This window comes from Sinohyriopsis cumingii, chromosome 8 (genome assembly GCF_028554795.1).
Source record: "Sinohyriopsis cumingii isolate HCF-2022 chromosome 8, ASM2855479v2, whole genome shotgun sequence".
Classification (NCBI taxonomy): Eukaryota; Metazoa; Mollusca; class Bivalvia; order Unionida; family Unionidae; genus Sinohyriopsis; species Sinohyriopsis cumingii.
This window is the reverse complement of record NC_142968.1, coordinates 50,933,684-50,951,276: the sequence shown is the minus strand read 5'-3', so window position 1 is coordinate 50,951,276 and position 17,593 is coordinate 50,933,684. Positions and strand designations below refer to the sequence as shown.

The window sequence follows — 17,593 nt, the reverse complement described above, 5'->3', positions numbered from 1 at the left end:
ATGTATTTGCACTATCAACTGTCATTAAAGATTTTATGGCATGGTATAGTGAACTTCCTCATAGATCCTTCCTCAAAAATATGAATTCATACGCTGTATCGAAAGTTCAAATTTGTACAATATACAATCAAACCTTAGAGGATCTGAATAAACTCTGACTTTAATAGACTTTGTTTTCACCCTTGTGAAATAGAAACTTATGATGGGCGAATTGCATTCTACTTTTCACATAATGTCTGTAAAATCCATATATATTGGTTCAGTCATGTAAACAGTTGTATTTATGTTGTTCACGTTTATATGCAGAGCACGTTCATTTCCACATTTTCCTTCCTGGTATAAACTTCAGGCCAACATATATGCATATATACATACATAAATACATCTTACACACACTTCGCTGGGCTTATTGGTATATCATCAGATAACATTGCTGATACATGAATGAAATTGATGACTAGCTGATACGTAATGAAAATGAAAGTTTGCCCGACATAAAAGGCTAACGGATGAGATTGTGTTTCATTCTTTATCTCCCACAATGAAACGCTTTGCTTTCCTTACAATTAATATTTCCTGGTCTTGCTTGACTTATGTTTTTGCCTGCAGTAATGGTAAGTGTACCTACCTACCTACCTACCTACCTGCATACATACATACATGCATACATACATACATACATACATACATACATACATACATACATACATACATACATACATATATACATTTTCCTTGTAATGAGAAAAGCTGTAAAATTATCTTTGATGATGTTCGTCATAGCATTTAACCCTTCAGTTGATGATTTTACCAAATGCATTATCAATTCAACTTTAAAATATGAAGAAATGGTATGTTGTATCTCTAATTGTTTTCGGTTTGATTCGATTATATTTCGATGTTGGTTTTTTATAATTAATTTATTTTATGTCCTCTCTATTTTATATTTGTCTTCAGAGACTGAACACCTTGCATGTATTGGAAGCAATGCAACTTTGGAGTGGACTGTAGGAAACAAAAGTTCCGAACTTAAGGAAATTGATGTTCGGATACGAAATCCGACTGGAAATGTAATTATTTCAACAGATCATGATCGGTGTATAAGTCAGGACACGTTATCAGAGAGTTGTGTATTATCGGAAAAGAACGATAATTGGATGATTTTGTTAACTTTTATCAATATCACACCTAAACACAGTGGAAATTATACAGCATGGATCAAAAATAAGCTACACATTGAAAATAGGACCAAGGAGTTGATAGTGATAGGTAAGTATAAAGAGAAAACATTGATCATTTCAAGAACTGGGCAAAAGTCAGAAAATTAATCTCATCAAGAGAAATGTATTATAGTTAAAGCTGCATGCTAGGCAAGAAAATTATCGCTAATAATTACTTTACTAAAACTTAGAAAGGGTTCTATCAAACGTAAGTCACGTTAACCCATCGGTTTCTATTTGTAATAATGAAAAAAAAGGATGAAGTCAACATACGACTCTTTTAACATATGATAGTGTACGTTAGAGTCTAAGCTGTCCGTTTTTCACCTGACACTAACCTTACAACTGAAATCATAGGTAACACAAGTGAATAAAGACATTTTAAAAACATTCAATGGTTCAGTCATGCTCAGTCTTGACCAAATGAGAATTCGGAAGGAAAAAGAAACGCACATGAATTGATTAAGATAATCATAAAATTAACAGTCAGTATAAAATAACAACCAAAGCGAGTAATGCATGAAATTGACTCGAATATAAAATGCACCTATAAGGACAATTGTGACATTTATCGCAAAATATTTTTAAAAAGGTAATGATTACCAAAACAGGTGAAGCCAACTGATATGATCAAAGATATTATCCACAAGATACAGGTTAACCGAACTGCTTTTAAGACTAATCTGAAATAGTACAATGAAAGTGGTCTCTAATCAGTAGGAGTTGATTATATATTGATAGATTTTCCAGAATATTGAAAACGAAATGCATAATGATTCTTATATAATTGCTGTTAGAATAATGACAGAACACTCATTGCGGTGTTTTAAACGCAAAATGTACAAGAGAAAGACCAGTATTGATATTAGTAGCACTTCATGGCGCCTCTACACACTAAGGTTTAGATGTTGCCTATTAAAATTAGCTTCTAAAAATGTGCAAAGAAAGAATTGCTGATCAATTTGAGGAGGATAACTCTTTGCAGATAATTGTAAAGGTAAAGTACTACAAGATAAAGATACATTTTAATACGCGACTACGGGAAAGCTAATTATTATACGTCACTGGGAATTATTTTACCTTACTTTGGAATATTAATTAGTATATCTGAATGTGCTAGTAATGTTACAAACACAGCTTGTTAGTGACATGCGGCAGAAGCGTCGATATTGTGTTTCCATGTATACGTATTGGTGGGACTACTGCTGCTTGCCAGTATGGCATAAAGCTGCCAGAGTCCAACATGGTATTACCAATGTTTCGTAGTGTATTGAGAGCTGTTTAAGGTAAGAGTTTCAAACGTAGATCGTGGATATTATCTGGTTCAGCCAAAGTTGTCTTGTGCTCCTTCAGGAAAATTGGTAACTCTCTGAGAGTACAATATTTATTTATTAGAAATATAGAGGAACGTTAATTTCTGTTGTTTGACGGCGAACGTTTTAGACAATCTAATATGACAAAGAATATGTGAGAGCAATTGCTAACTTTGTAAACCAGGTGCGTCATGCTGAAACATATTCTTTTACACTTTCCAGATAGACCACAAATAAGGGAAACTGGGAAGCCGGTTCTCCACAAGTCCTTTGAAGTAATGTGTACCACATCCTATGTATCTGACTGTCAAACCTACTATTGGAAAATCAACGGTGCAGAGCTGAATTATACAAGACTTATACATACAAATTCGGCGACACTGATATTCAAAAATTTAACTGTAATGGAGAACTTTAGCACGTTAGCATGTCAAGTAGGGATACAGAATGGTAGTAATGAGGGAAGCAGATGGTGTTCTGAATACAGCTTGACTTATACACTTCTACCATATTGTAAGTACATTGAAAAAATTCGTTTATACTTCATAATCTATTCTCCAAACGTATTACTTACGCGATGACTTAATTCAAACGATGGGTCAATACAAAAATACAGAAAATCGGTGTTTTCTAGAAGCTAGCTAGAGTCCAGAGAGAGAGAGAGAGAGAGAGAGAGAGAGAGAGAGAGAGAGAGAGAAGGAGAGAGAGAGAGAGAGGCACAGAGAGAGAGACATAAAAACAGGTCGATCGAGCGATACATACATAATATATATAATATGTAAAGGAATAATTTCTGTAATGCAAAACTACTTATGTGCGTTGACTTTAAGGATACATATACATAATCAACTAATCTCTCTATGGCATGTTCTTCTGGCAATTATATGAACTTTGACGTATTGTATAGTGTAATAGGATTTGACCTGAATGGAGGTTTGGATTAAATGACAACACAATACAATGATGAAAGATGGAAGTTTATGAAATGAATTAATACCAGTATGTATATACTCTACAAATACAGTGTGATTCTTTCAAGCTCTAAACACATGACTCATTCAATTGCTTCGCACAAACATTCACAAATGGGAGAACAAAACTATGATTCATATATTTACATGTATGAAGGCAAGATTCATATAATCTCAAGTAATGAAAGTAAGATTCAAATAATCTCACGTAATGAAAGTAAGATTAAAATAATCTCGTGTAATAACAGTGAGAGTCAAATAATCTCTTGTAATTAAAGCGACTCAATTGTACTCAATTGAAACAACAGCTCGTATGATTCACAACCACGTATGATTCATAAATACTTGTAAAAACATGCAAATTCAAACATTTCGACCTGGTTTACGTGTCCATTAAACCACAGAGATATCCTGAATTCTTGGGTTGCCCACATTTGTATTGGCCACAGGCACCCGAATTGATCCATCATGCGCACAAGTTTACAAATCGGCGGTTCCGTCCTTGTATGGCCTTGACGGTCACACCAGCTTCCATCCCCATACAGACAGATGGCCAGACCGACAGCCTGATATTCCTGCACACACATACTCACAGACAGCTACAATAAAACCAAACTGGTCATAATAACAGGTACGGAATACAAATCTGTAGAAACATGCTACTAAATTAAACTCTTAATAGCAACTTGTAATAGTTAAAAAGTTCACAACGTTTCAAATCCTCGTAGTAGTAAAAGCAACATTTCACGCTATGATATTAAAACTGAATATGTTTCACATATCAAATAAAATAAAAATGTAACACTTACCCCTATCGCTGTATAATAAAAATGGAGAACGTACACTCCTTGACAAGATCCAAAAGACCAATGTGTCAGTTAGAGAAGAAAACTTGTCTTAAATCTACAGGAGAATGAGTATCAATAATGGTAATTAAAAAAAACAACAAAACACCGTGTTTGCCTTGCTTTTTGTGTCTCTCACCGCAAGCGATCTACGACGAGATACATGCTAGTTCAGTCGCTTAACTACAGAAACAATTATCCACACTAGGTAACGTTGTACGTATATGCAACGAAAATGATATAATCGTTCTAAGGCGAAACAAGGTTATTTCTTGCCGTATTCTGTGACATATAGCCTTTATATTAAAATACTGTGTAAACCCAAAATTCAGACTTTGAATTAATAAGTACCTTTTATCTAATTATACTCTCTTAACTCGGACAATTCTAAACAAACTTCATTTTTTTTAGTCGTCTTTAGAGATAGATTGCATTAGAAGCAAAGATTACTTAATCTCTCATTGCAGGCTGTTTACTGAAAGAGCACATAATTCACTTTCAATTCAAGACAAATATGTTACTGATACCAGAAGATATTTTGTTATCTACTACTGTGCTATGCAGGTTAATATATCCATGTTGCGCATATGAAATAAAAACGCATGACGGGCACATGGCACAATTGTGTTGAAAAGGAGTCAAAGGTTTCGGTTATCAATGCACATTAATGTATTTTAAAGCACATTAGCTGCACATCTACAAGTTTAGCTGAATGCTATTTTTGTTATATGATCAATTACATCTTTCATAGTGTTTATTTGAAGTCTAATGAAAGGCAGCAATATTGCGAACTATTTCCTAAAATTAATTTCAAACTAAAATTAATGCAATTCATTTTTTTTTGTGATAGTTTATCTTTCTTATTCTTTATATTTAGATGGGCCTGTCAACATGTCCTTGACCCTTAATAAAAGTGATATTTATCTTCAAGAAAATCAAACAGTGAAAGTAAAGTGTTTGGCCAAATGTTACCCGGCTTGCACTTTTCGGTGGGAGAGTTATTATATTAATGTCGAGAACGAGGAACTTATAATCAACAGCTTCAGTGAAAGATTTACTGGAGCATACACGTGTATTGCCACAAATCGTGAAACGGGTGAGACATCGAAATTCTATCCCATTTTCCTGCATCATGAGAAAGGTAATTACAATGGTCCTGTACTTTATAGTGATTGACAAAATTAATTTAATGTAGATACAGATGTAGCTGGCGCACCGATTGCGCTATGTGCCAAACTCTTTCAAGCCGGTTCCGTGGATATCTCGTCCCTTCAGAGTTACATCAGCACGCGTTCCAACAGTGTACAAAAATCCACCAATTATACAAGATTTAACTCCAAGCAGAACTTATATATATATATATATATATATATATATATATATATATATATATATATATATATATATATATATATATATATATATATGGAAACTTTTCAGTGGTAACTCACATACAAACGTGTTGCAAATAATAATTGAGAGATAGGTTAGACACCCGGTTTTTATAGTCAATCAATCGCTCAAGTAACAAAAGTTGAATTAATAGGATTATAATTCGAAACACCCTGTTGAGATATGTTGGCGCAATATTTGCTTTTCTATATTTTAGTTTCCTGCTGCTGTCAATGTATATAGCTCGTGCAAATGAATCATTCATTCTCGACAGCACGAACACTCATAGTGGCGACATTTGTGGAGTATTGACTGGATATGTCTATAATCAAAATTGTAAACCACTGCCACTCTTACGAAACTATTTAATGTTTCCTTGAAAGCAGAGTCGATAATAACTTTTGATAAATTTCATTATGTGCACGTACTTTATAAAATAAAGCGATTCCTTTGCGATTTGATGTTAAATGCAGTAACTGTACAAATAGCGGGTCATTCTGATTTTTAGTATAGATGTCAATGATATGATGTTATGATGTTGATTTAACTCATATTCAGTTCATAGTATTATATCTAGACAACTGCTTATCATCTGAAGACTTAATAAAGATCACCGATCTTATTAGGTCGCTAGTAGAAAAATGTAGTATTAATCGCTTGCAGTTCAATGTAGAGCTTTAAACTAAACAAGGTTCAAAAGATCTGTCAAAATTATTGAGTATGGCGCAACATTTAAGTGATGAATCTTACGTTTGTGTCGCATGAAATTTATGAAATATTATTTTAAATATTGTGGATCTTTAAAATCTTTTAATCTTTGTCAATCTTTTAATTCACGAATCTCTCAGTTCAAGATGTTTTCTAGATTTCACGTAACGTGAACACAAATACATGTATATATGACAAGTTTGGTAAAGTCTCAATTGGTTCCTTAAAAGCTTTAAGTGTGGCCAATACACAGTATGTATCTACACACAAGTATCAGTTAAAATTTAAAACATCATTGCCATGTCTTACTCTTCGAGACAAAGATACGTTCTTACTGCATACTATAGAACTGTTTTGAATATAACCTTTTCAGGAGTACAATTAACTCGCTACCATCCGTGGATATTAAAGAATATATCAAATTGATCGTTTCGGTTTTGTTTAGCCAATGCACAATCCACTATCTCAGTCTACCTATAGCTAAAAATAGACTTTTACTCGAATTGACTATTACTTAACATATAATATAGGATTTGCAAAACAGAATGAGTATTGTCAGCCAGAATATAATTAAAATTTCTTTTTTGAAAAGGAAGTTAACGGAACCTGTAAACAATACAGTACAAACTGAAACGGTCACGTCTGACAATAATACATCATCAGAGTGGATGAATCCGGCGACGACTACACCGTTTAAGGAAATTAAAAAATTGTTGGTCAAATAAAAGGAATATAATAGAGGTGTTAAGAGGAAATGCAAGATAGTATGCAATGTTTTGAATTGGGTTGAGGATAAAATAATAACATTTCATGCTGTATGGCTGTGACAACATCCTAGTTTCGTGTTGTACGTATAGTTACAGGCATACTATTAAAACATTTAGCGGGCATAGAGAAACATTGATCTAATTCGTTGAGAACGTTATTAGTAGACAAGTTGATCGACAACAGATTGTTAAAATAAAACACAGTATCGTCTGCAATGGGCAGGTTTTATAGACTGACTGGAAGAAGAGATGAGAAATGCAAATCGACCAGGAAGTATGTTTTTGTCATCAATGAAAACGACGGGTACACGTATACGAATATATATATATATATATATATATATATATATATATATATATATATATATATATATATATATATAATCATAGAGTCAATAAACAATACAGATAGTCAATATATCATAGATGTAATGAAATTTTACTCTTTACCTGGTGAATATGTTTTCCACATCGACATTACAATGTTAATGAACATTATCAGCAGTTACAGTATGAATATAAACTGATTGAAAATGATCATAACATACAAATATTGAAGACTTTCACAGCATACAAAGATGAAAGACTTTTCACAAAATGCGTATAACATGTTTTTCAAATCAGAGAAGTAATGAGAGAAACTGAGATCTTTAAGGAGGCCCTAGTGGGTTTGCTTCACCTTTAAATGTTGCCCGTATGTGTGTGTGTGTGTGAGAGAGAGAGAGAGAGAGAGAGAGAGAGAGAGAGAGAGAGAGAGTGGGGGGGGGGGGGAACAGCAGAAAGATGCAACACAAGATCAACCAATTAACACTGGCTTATACACCAACAATTACCTTGTTACCAATAAAACCGGTCATGTGCAAAATAATATCCTGCTAATAGACATTTCCTGCAAAAGCCCGCTGATGCTTAAATACATTCGACATTAGAGAGTACTAACATGAATGACAGTAATAGGTGGAAATAACACGTTGACAAGAAATTGTTATTCACCATAGCAACAGTGAAATAGCTAACAATGTCTCAGATACACAAAAAATCTTCTAGACGAAAACAGGATAAAGGTGTTAGACTCACACGAAGTGCTATTATAGATTTTCAAAACTTTATCTAGCGACGTAAACTATATTGCAAACATTAAGAGAATGTGTAGATGAGAAGACGAACTGTCGATCATATTTACACCCAATCGAGTTGAGAATAACAAGTGATGTAGATGCTTTGAGGCAGACGTGGAGGAAACAAAATGAAATAATTTGAAGACCATAGCACTACGAATTGGAGTTTTTTCAGTGACAGAGATCTAAATAGTAAGGTCCAAAAATTACAGAAATTTAGAAGACATCAAATGGTTTCTTTATAAAAAATATTGAGTAGAATAACACATCATTTCTAAACGTAATGTTATTCAATATTAGCGTGAGAAGAATGATTTAATGAAATTATGAATAACGATAAGGGATATCACAAGCAAACTACACGTTAATGAACACACGATTTAGTTTAGGAAGATAAGTTCAGATTTATGTATTACAGGTTGAGTGATAAGACCAAAACTACATTTACCAAATTGTACAACTTGTATTCATCTGTAATTCATGTACAACCTGAAAAACAAAGACAACCTATATCTAAAGACTTCTACAAACTTTAAAGTAACAAGTAAAATACTAATGCATGTTCATATACCTGGAATGGGTGTACATGTACATGTTATTTACAAGATTGTTGTATGTAGCAAATAATTAGGATACCAATCAAACGGCAAATGTATAAATCATTATAAGCAGATGATAACGCAGAGGGGTAAATACACCAGTCCAAAACTTCACGTGCTAGATAATCAATATTTAGGCTGATTTGTTTAAATCATCAGTAACAAGAAAACTTCAAATATAATGATTGTACCGGGTAGTCTCTTAGCATTATTTAATATTCAGAATATAACTTGGATATGCTCCACGAATAGGATGTCGTATTTCCAAATTGTTTCAGTTTCTCGTTCATACCTTTACTGAACGAAACATGTATCTTGTCATTTTTCGATGCACATTTTACCTCTTCATCGGGCGCACTTAATAAGTGACACAAGGAATAGATGGCAGTCATATTATGATAACTTAAAATGACAAAAGCTGTGTTCTGGATACTTGTACTTCAATTTTTGTTTCTTCTAGAGCCCCATACCTACTTGGTAGGTGATCGTGATACCTCACATTATGTGCTGGCGCTACAGTATTGCTAAGATTATATAGATTTTTTTATTATACTTTATTGCGTTTAGAACCATTCTTCTCTCACAGATGTTGTATATATATTTTTGAATTACGAAAGGAATATAGCTTCCATTTCCCTTATATGATATAATAAATTGTTTGGTGAAATCAACAAACTGAACCAAAGTCTATGCAGGAATAATATGAACAAGATTTACAAGAGTTAAAAATGTTAGATCTCATCATAAAGCCCTACAAGTTTCCAACCGCAGTTTTGATTTATTTCAAAAGCAATCGCATCCTCTGTAGCAGAGTCGAATACCTCCGTGATAGGTCATTAAAATAAACATGATTTATTATGAGAATAGAAGCAAGCATTGTGGAAACAATATAGTACATATAAGCAAACCTCTAAGCAAAATGTATATACAGATATACAACTCACGCAGACATACAATTATACAGACATGCATGGATAGAGAACTTCTTTAACGATGTCGAAAATTTATAGAAACTAAAGATGATTTAAATTAACTTTTGTACTTTAATGGGATGTTTAACATATATATTCATTTCATTTCAGTTTCTTCCATCCAGAAAGATGAAGCGAAAAAAGGTGAATTTTTCCACCAGTTTTTCCAAAGGTTTCAACCTTTTAACTCTCTCGTACAGGGAAATAAATATATGTAATATGATTCAGAAATTGAGGAACGAGATGGAAGATTTTGCTAATATAATTTGATTTATTCATATTTTTAACGCACAAGTCTCAATAATAGAGCAATATATATATATATATATATATATATATATATATATATATATATATATATATATATATATATATATATATATATATATATATATATATAGTGTGTGTGTGTGTGTGTGTGTGTGTGTGCTGTCGGAACAAAAGATGATACAGTTTTACTCATGACATGAAATGCCATTGTTCCATCAACTTTTGTCACTGGTATCACCAAGATCAATACATCAAATAGGAAATTGCATTGCATAATACATGACATATTTAGAAGATTTTGTATATTACAAACCACCAACAACAATGCATATTGTTATTTCCTTTCAGGTCCCCAACTAGAACTTCTCGGCATGGGACTAGTCATTGTTTCCGTTTCCCTGGTCATCGTTGGAGTTTTAATTTTTGTCACTCATAGGCGTAAAGAAACCTCTAGAAGATTAAGTATGATTATTATCTGCACTTGAATCACACACAAATGCTCATGTTCATTTTAAATATGTACTTATTTAAAGTAATTGGTGTGTTGCAAAAAGAAAAATATAAAATGATATACATATCTTTGACAAAATCAAAATTTCATTTTAATAAAAAGAATGCCCTCTAAAATTTCAGTAACAAGAAGTATATTAAAAATTTCAATATCAGCAAAAAAGATAGTTTGGCTTAATATAGCTTATTGACCTAGATGAAACTAGCTTCAGCAAATTCTACCGCGAATAATAAACTATCTAAGTAGGTTATCTAATAATATGCGTCTCTAAGCTGGTAACTGGGCGTCGCTGACGATGCAGTTTTGTAAAGTATCTTTGGATGGGAGAATCTGTATACCAATACAGTTGCATTGTTTTCCTTTGACATGTGTATTCAGTGTTAGCAGGTTGAACTCTACTTGTTCAAGTATAAATCATCCAAACCGATTAAATCTACTTCCACGTGTTGGCTAGTTAATAGTTATATGATAGTCGTTAATAACAAAGCAAGAAAGACTCTACTATAGAATAAAGACATAGAAACCCACAAAAATGGAGAATGTTTGACGGACTGATTGCGCGTCCATGAACTATTTGAAAGTCTCAGAAAGTACGGCTTAAATATTTACTTTTTGAGAAAAAAAACTATGTTGTTTTCCATAAACAAACCTGCCGACATTCAACAAGAGAAGAGTTTAATGTTTTCGGTTTGTCCAGTAGGTCGAGAGGCTACTCAGAACTGTTTAGTATTATACGTAACTTTGAATACATGGAGCGAAAAGGCAACATTATTGCGTTATGTTTCACCTCATATCATACAGCAAAGTGACAGGCCGGAAACAAATCTTGATACACTGTACCAATCAAATAAAAATAAAGACAAAGAAAATGAGGAATGATAATAAACTTTTCTACAAACCATTTCCTGAAAAAGTTTAAATATTGTTCTTAACCGAAATCAATACTGCCACTTAGCGAATACAATATACAATCGAGTCAACGTGTGATAATTAATATTTGTATTACCCAATAATACAGCGTATTGTACACTCAAATTATGATTCTGCAAGAGACTTTAACTCCCAAACGGTTTTATGAATTCCAGACAGAGATATGATTTAATAATAAGTACTATATACGGGTAATAACAGATTTAATTTCTGTCCTATTTCGCTCGTTATATTGTTGCAGGTTCTTCTACAATACACCAACCATGCGCTGTACCGTCAAATAGAGAAGCCCGTCGAGATTTCTTAAGCTTCAACAAACATGACAAACCGCTTCCCATCCCTGCAGTGCAAGAAAACATACTCATGATGATGAGACGATCATGGAATCCTAATACTAATAGAATATCCAAGAGTTTGCAAACAGGCTTGGACGATGACCAAGACTTTCTGAATCCAATTCGACAAAGCTTGTCTTTGCAAACTTTAATCCAATTATCACTTACGACTGGAAAACGCGCGAAGAATGATGAATCGCTAAGCCAAACGTATTGGTCTAGGAAAGACAGCTGGCTCAGTATGAAAGGACCTGCACATGGTATCAGTCTGGAGTACTTGTATTCAAAGGTTGACGAAAACAAGAAAATAAGTACTGATATGCAGAATACTCGCTCAAGGTCTAAGTGTCTGAATAACTTCCGACCACAGAGTTTCGATCTACAGCCCCAGGAGGATCTATACAGTACTATAGATGAGGTAACAAATGACAAATGACAAATCTCTCTCTCTCTCTCTCTCTCTCTCTGTCTCTCTCAAACACGTACACGTTTTAAAAATATAATTGCAAAATTTGAATGTTTATTTGAATTATGTTGCTTTCATAAACAAAGTTGTTATAGGGTTTAACGCCATTTTACAGTATAAAATAGGTTATACATGGTGGCCAGTATTAATGGCATAGAGGAAAAAACAGAGAAAACCCCGGAGAGAATCACCGACCCACGAGAAGTTACCGGCAAGCTTTCTCATATATCCACATTGGCCGAGCCCGAGACTCGAACCCGCGCAGACAGAGGTGAGATGGCAGTGATCCTTGACGGAGAGCGCTTTATACCACTAAGCCACTCGTCCCCCCCCCCCAAAAAAAAACCCACAAAAAAACAAAGTAAACAATTATATTTCTTGATCTGTGTCTGTGCCAATGTTGTGTCTTTGTAATCATGGATTTCTTAACAACATTTTCCGTTCAATTTTATTATAAAGCTCAAGAGAAACCGACAACAAGTTAAACAAGAGGACAAACCTCACCGGTGCAGTTAATTTTTTAATTTTAACAGCTTCGCTGATACTCCTTTCTGGAAGTTAGTCACCTTGGATAGTCATTTGCGACCAAAGATCTATATCGGGAGAAGTCCTTGAAGAAAGGGCCGCCCTTAATAGAAAGATACAAACTAAAATGCTAACGTACCTCATCGGATGTACATTATGTTAGACACATTGAAATTCATAAGTTTGATGTAGGTGTGTTTGTGGGTGTGGGTGTGTGTACATATATATTCACCAGTCCATCTATTTTATTCGGTTAAAGACAGCTATATATCTTCATCTTTTTCTAGCAAACCCGCTATCCGGTCTACGACTATACCAGAGAAAATAAACATGAAGGAAATCCACAGGAGACAGAGACTGAATCTGGAAACTACCAATACGACTATGTGACTCTGCCTCCGTTGTAAATAACTAAATAAGCTTTTTGATGTTAAGGACACCCAAGTGCTTGTAGCGCATGACACCTAACAACCATGAACAGTTGACTTCGTACCTGTAAAGAAACTATATCGCTTGATCGCAGCGGGTAATAATGATTGCGTTACCTCTGAAGCGAAGTACTAATATTCCCGTCTACTCAGAATATCTCGTACAACATATACAAAGTCGCAAGTGAGAGATGACGCTTTACTCCGTTGAAGACTAATCGGAATTCGAATCCTTTGAATTTCCCTATAACTATATTTATGGGGAACTGATATACTTCTTATTGCCGTGTTTACTACAGCATAATAGAATATGTCGGCGTTGTTAATCCAACGAAAGACAAATAATTTGGCATTAGACACAACTTTTGCGCATGTATATAATATTTTCTTTATTTAACGCCAAGTGCACTTTAGATAATTATACTGATATAACAACACCTCAATTATATAAATTATTGAAGTACTGACAGCTGTTGTAAATAATTAGAGACTGACTAAAGATACAGAAAGCCTTTAAGAAATGTATGGTGTATACAATTTATGTGATATCTATCTTTTTCTACTGACAAACTGTTTAGTATGAAGAAAACGGTAATATGTGCATGTATCTGACTCTTTTGTAATGGTAAACAAATTCTAAAGGTGCAAATTACACACATATGGAGAACAAACCCTTTGGCCCCTTGCCCAGGCAGCAGATTTAAGCAGATTTTTTCGTCTTGGTTCAGTGACCCTGATTTTTACAAATACAACAGATGCAAAATGGGCAGTAGATACACTGAAGAATACATTATTGCACCAATTTTTTCTTTAATAAAGGAAAAGTATATATATATATATATATATATATATATATATATATATATATATATATATATATATATATATATAGATAGATAGATAGATATCAAGTGATGCATAAAGTAGGGGATAACACAAGTTCTTCATGACAAAGTAGCATTTGTTATGTCAGATATATGTCTCTATCTCTCTTGCCTCTCTCTCTCTCTCTCTCTCTCTCTCTCTCTATATATATATATATATATATATATATATATATATATATATATATATATATATATATATCGCTTGCATCTGAATTAATTTTAACTTCGTGATAATATTGCATTGAAATATGGCAGATAAACACTACGGGGAAGGTCATGTGTGAAACATTACAAATGAGGGCTAATATGTTTCATTGTGTTCAATACAACAATGGTCGGATGACATTTTTATGTTTATTGTTATCTTTCTGTCAGGAGGTTGCATTGTTCCCAATTGTATTGCTCGTTTTTCATTTCAGTTACAACCAGATTATTTCTTTTTGCAAACGTTAGCTAAATTGCACCATTGATATTCAGTTTAGGTTTTCGTGTTTATCCAAAGTGTATGAAATTATCTCCAGCTTATTCGCACACCACATTCCAAATCATTACTCTCTAGGAAATGAAATATAAAAAGAATAGTAAAATAAAAATAACATAAATAGAAAAATCAAAAGAGAACATTTGGATAATATCAATTTCAATAAGAAATCGATAGCACGTATTTGTTTGGAAACATACGCACAGAATAACTTTAATCAACTGAAAACTGTGTAAAGGAGCATCCTTTACAGACTAGTCACAATTGGTCCTCAATTGCCATATTGTATTACTATTTCAACCTCTGCATGTTGGCTACCATTAATACCGCTACTAACATTTTCGTTCCTAACTGAACCTTTCTAGTCCCAGTACATCAAGTGTTGGAAACATATATCTGCTAATCTGCTATCTCTGTTCAACAAACTAACCTTCTATATATCCATTTTGCACATTACCTAACCATCTGTCTCTCTCTTACAATATATATATATATATACATATATATATATATATATATATATATATATATATATATATATATATATATATATATATATATATATATATATATATATATAAAGAGAGAGAGAGAGAGAGATGATTTGAAACCTACACATCTAGATGATGAACTTCCTTCATCGCCTAATTTACTTTCTAACCCATTCATATATCGTACGAGTTAAATCATGTAGCAAATATAAAGTTAGATTGTTGAACTTCCTACCTCGCTTATTCTGCCTTCTCTCCCATTCCCACATCGTGTAAATCAATTCTGGTAACAAATATATATATATATATATATATATATATATATATATATATATATATATATATATATATATATATATATATATAAAAATTCATGTGGATTGACTGTGTATTTAAGAGACTAGATATGACCTTTAATGCGGTATTAAATTCAGGTTCTATAAATAAACTCAAATTAAGCTCGACATTTCCTTTTCTAAGTTTGAATATTGTCGTAAAACAGTAATGTGCGTATTTTAAATATAGCAATATATCTAGAAAGCAATTTATTAAATCTTCGGTGCGTTCTGTTTCAGTCATGTTGTTATCCTTTTTCATTCCGATCCGTTTCAATTATGTTGTTGTCTGGATTTTAACGCCTTATCTCAATGTATCAAGATTGAAAGTTTCTCTATAAATCTGTATATTTTTAAAACATCTGAGGATATCATTTTCAGTGTTTGAAGCCTCAAAATCAACATTTATCTGTATTTTAATGTGTAATATATCTAGTGTTAACTTTGCTTTAATCTGATACAAACTTCTAAAGAAATATACATTATCTCTTTATATTGTGATTGTGGTATTGTTTGTTAAGTTCATGAAATATGGATATTATCTATCTCAAACCTGTTGCATCTATCACTAAAAAGATTTGTGCCTTTATTTATGCTACAGCCGTTCATTTTCAAATTATTTAACACTTGCATTTAATGCACACACATGAAATTATGTTACGGTTTATAGGCTTAGGGGTATTTTAGTTTGATACAAGCAAGCATGTTTTAACTTTGAGATATCAGTATCACCCTGCTCTCTAACTATATATCGGAGACCTTCGTGTAATTTGTTTCTTAAAAGTAGTGAGTGATCTAGATATTTTCTCGTATAAGAAGATTTTTTAAAAGTAATTTACTGTCATGCTAACACCGGAATAAACCAGAGAGTAAACTGCTTTAGTGGGCCTAGCATATGCTATTAGTGTCAATGTTATTATGTGAACATATATAATTATATGTATCAAATTAGACTGATATAAATTTAGCAAGACTTCATTGAACTTCAAAAACTTACATTTTTGCTTGTTCCTGATAAGCAATGTGCTTACTTTGAAGGTACTGACAAGATATATTGTTCATATAGTATCGGTCTCTTGTGACTGTTTGTTGTGGCAAGGAATTTTTTACACCAGGGAGTATTATAGCGACGATTACTGTACATTGTTTTGAAGTCATATAAAAAACTCGTTTGAACAAAATCGAAAATATTAAAAAAAATAATTACAATAAAGAAATATTAAACTTTCAAGCTTGCATAACATCTTTGCTACTGACCTTTTACAAACTTAAGATATTTGGCATGTAATTCATTGTCAGCATGTATGACAGTATCAACTATGATATCATATATACTCCAGTCTACTATATATGAGAGACTTACTTGCTTACGTTATCTTCTGCAAAAGCTATGATCATTTTCTTTGTAGTTTCTCCTCACAAATTCAACAACACCACTATACAGTTATTTAACTAAAACAATTATGAATACTCACGTGATTTACTAGACCGATAAATATGTCTCGATAACAAAATCGATATTCTTATGATCGTAATGAAAATTAAGATTTTAAAAAAATTAAGACATATATATCGGTCGACATTTTGACAAGCAGAGCGAGCCGTGATCTCCGTTGTGAGGGATGTCGTACAAATTACTGCCGTTAATCCTTAGTGCTGAAAAGAATATTCAAATATTAGACTATTAATATCTTTTGAGGAATTATACTCTGTGTGTATGGGTTTAAAATCACTATTATTATTATTAATAGATACATGAAATATGTTTATTTGGGTCAGGCTTTTGGAATTTCATAAGTTAAATTTACAGCTATTTGATTTTATTTTGTAAACATCAGGGTCAATCCAGAAGGTCATTTTCCATTGTGACCTGAGGTCAATTATATATATATATATATATATATATATATATATATATATATATATATATATATATATATATATATATATATATATATATATATATATATATATTGTAATTGAAAGGATTGTATCATTCGTGCTTTAACATCTAACACTTTCAAGTTGCA

The 17,593-nt window shown here is 32.6% G+C and overlaps 1 protein-coding gene across 2 annotated transcripts; it reads left to right on the top strand.

Moving 5' to 3' along the window:
* The first annotated feature begins 430 nt into the window (after positions 1-430).
* Positions 431-13,831, top strand: LOC149793498 (uncharacterized). 2 transcript variants are annotated; one of them, XM_089967480.1, is made up of 8 exons: positions 431-614; positions 958-1,269; positions 2,756-3,046; positions 5,227-5,490; positions 10,016-10,048; positions 10,523-10,636; positions 11,857-12,368; positions 13,229-13,831. In XM_089967480.1, exons 1-8 carry the CDS (start codon positions 542-544, stop codon positions 13,346-13,348), a joined length of 1,719 nt encoding a protein of 572 aa, XP_089823606.1. In that variant the 5' UTR covers positions 431-541; the 3' UTR covers positions 13,349-13,831. The 2 variants fall into 2 exon arrangements, with proteins under 2 accessions (XP_089823606.1, XP_089823607.1); XM_089967481.1 differs by lacking the exon at positions 10,016-10,048.
* Positions 13,832-17,593: the final 3,762 nt, after the last annotated feature.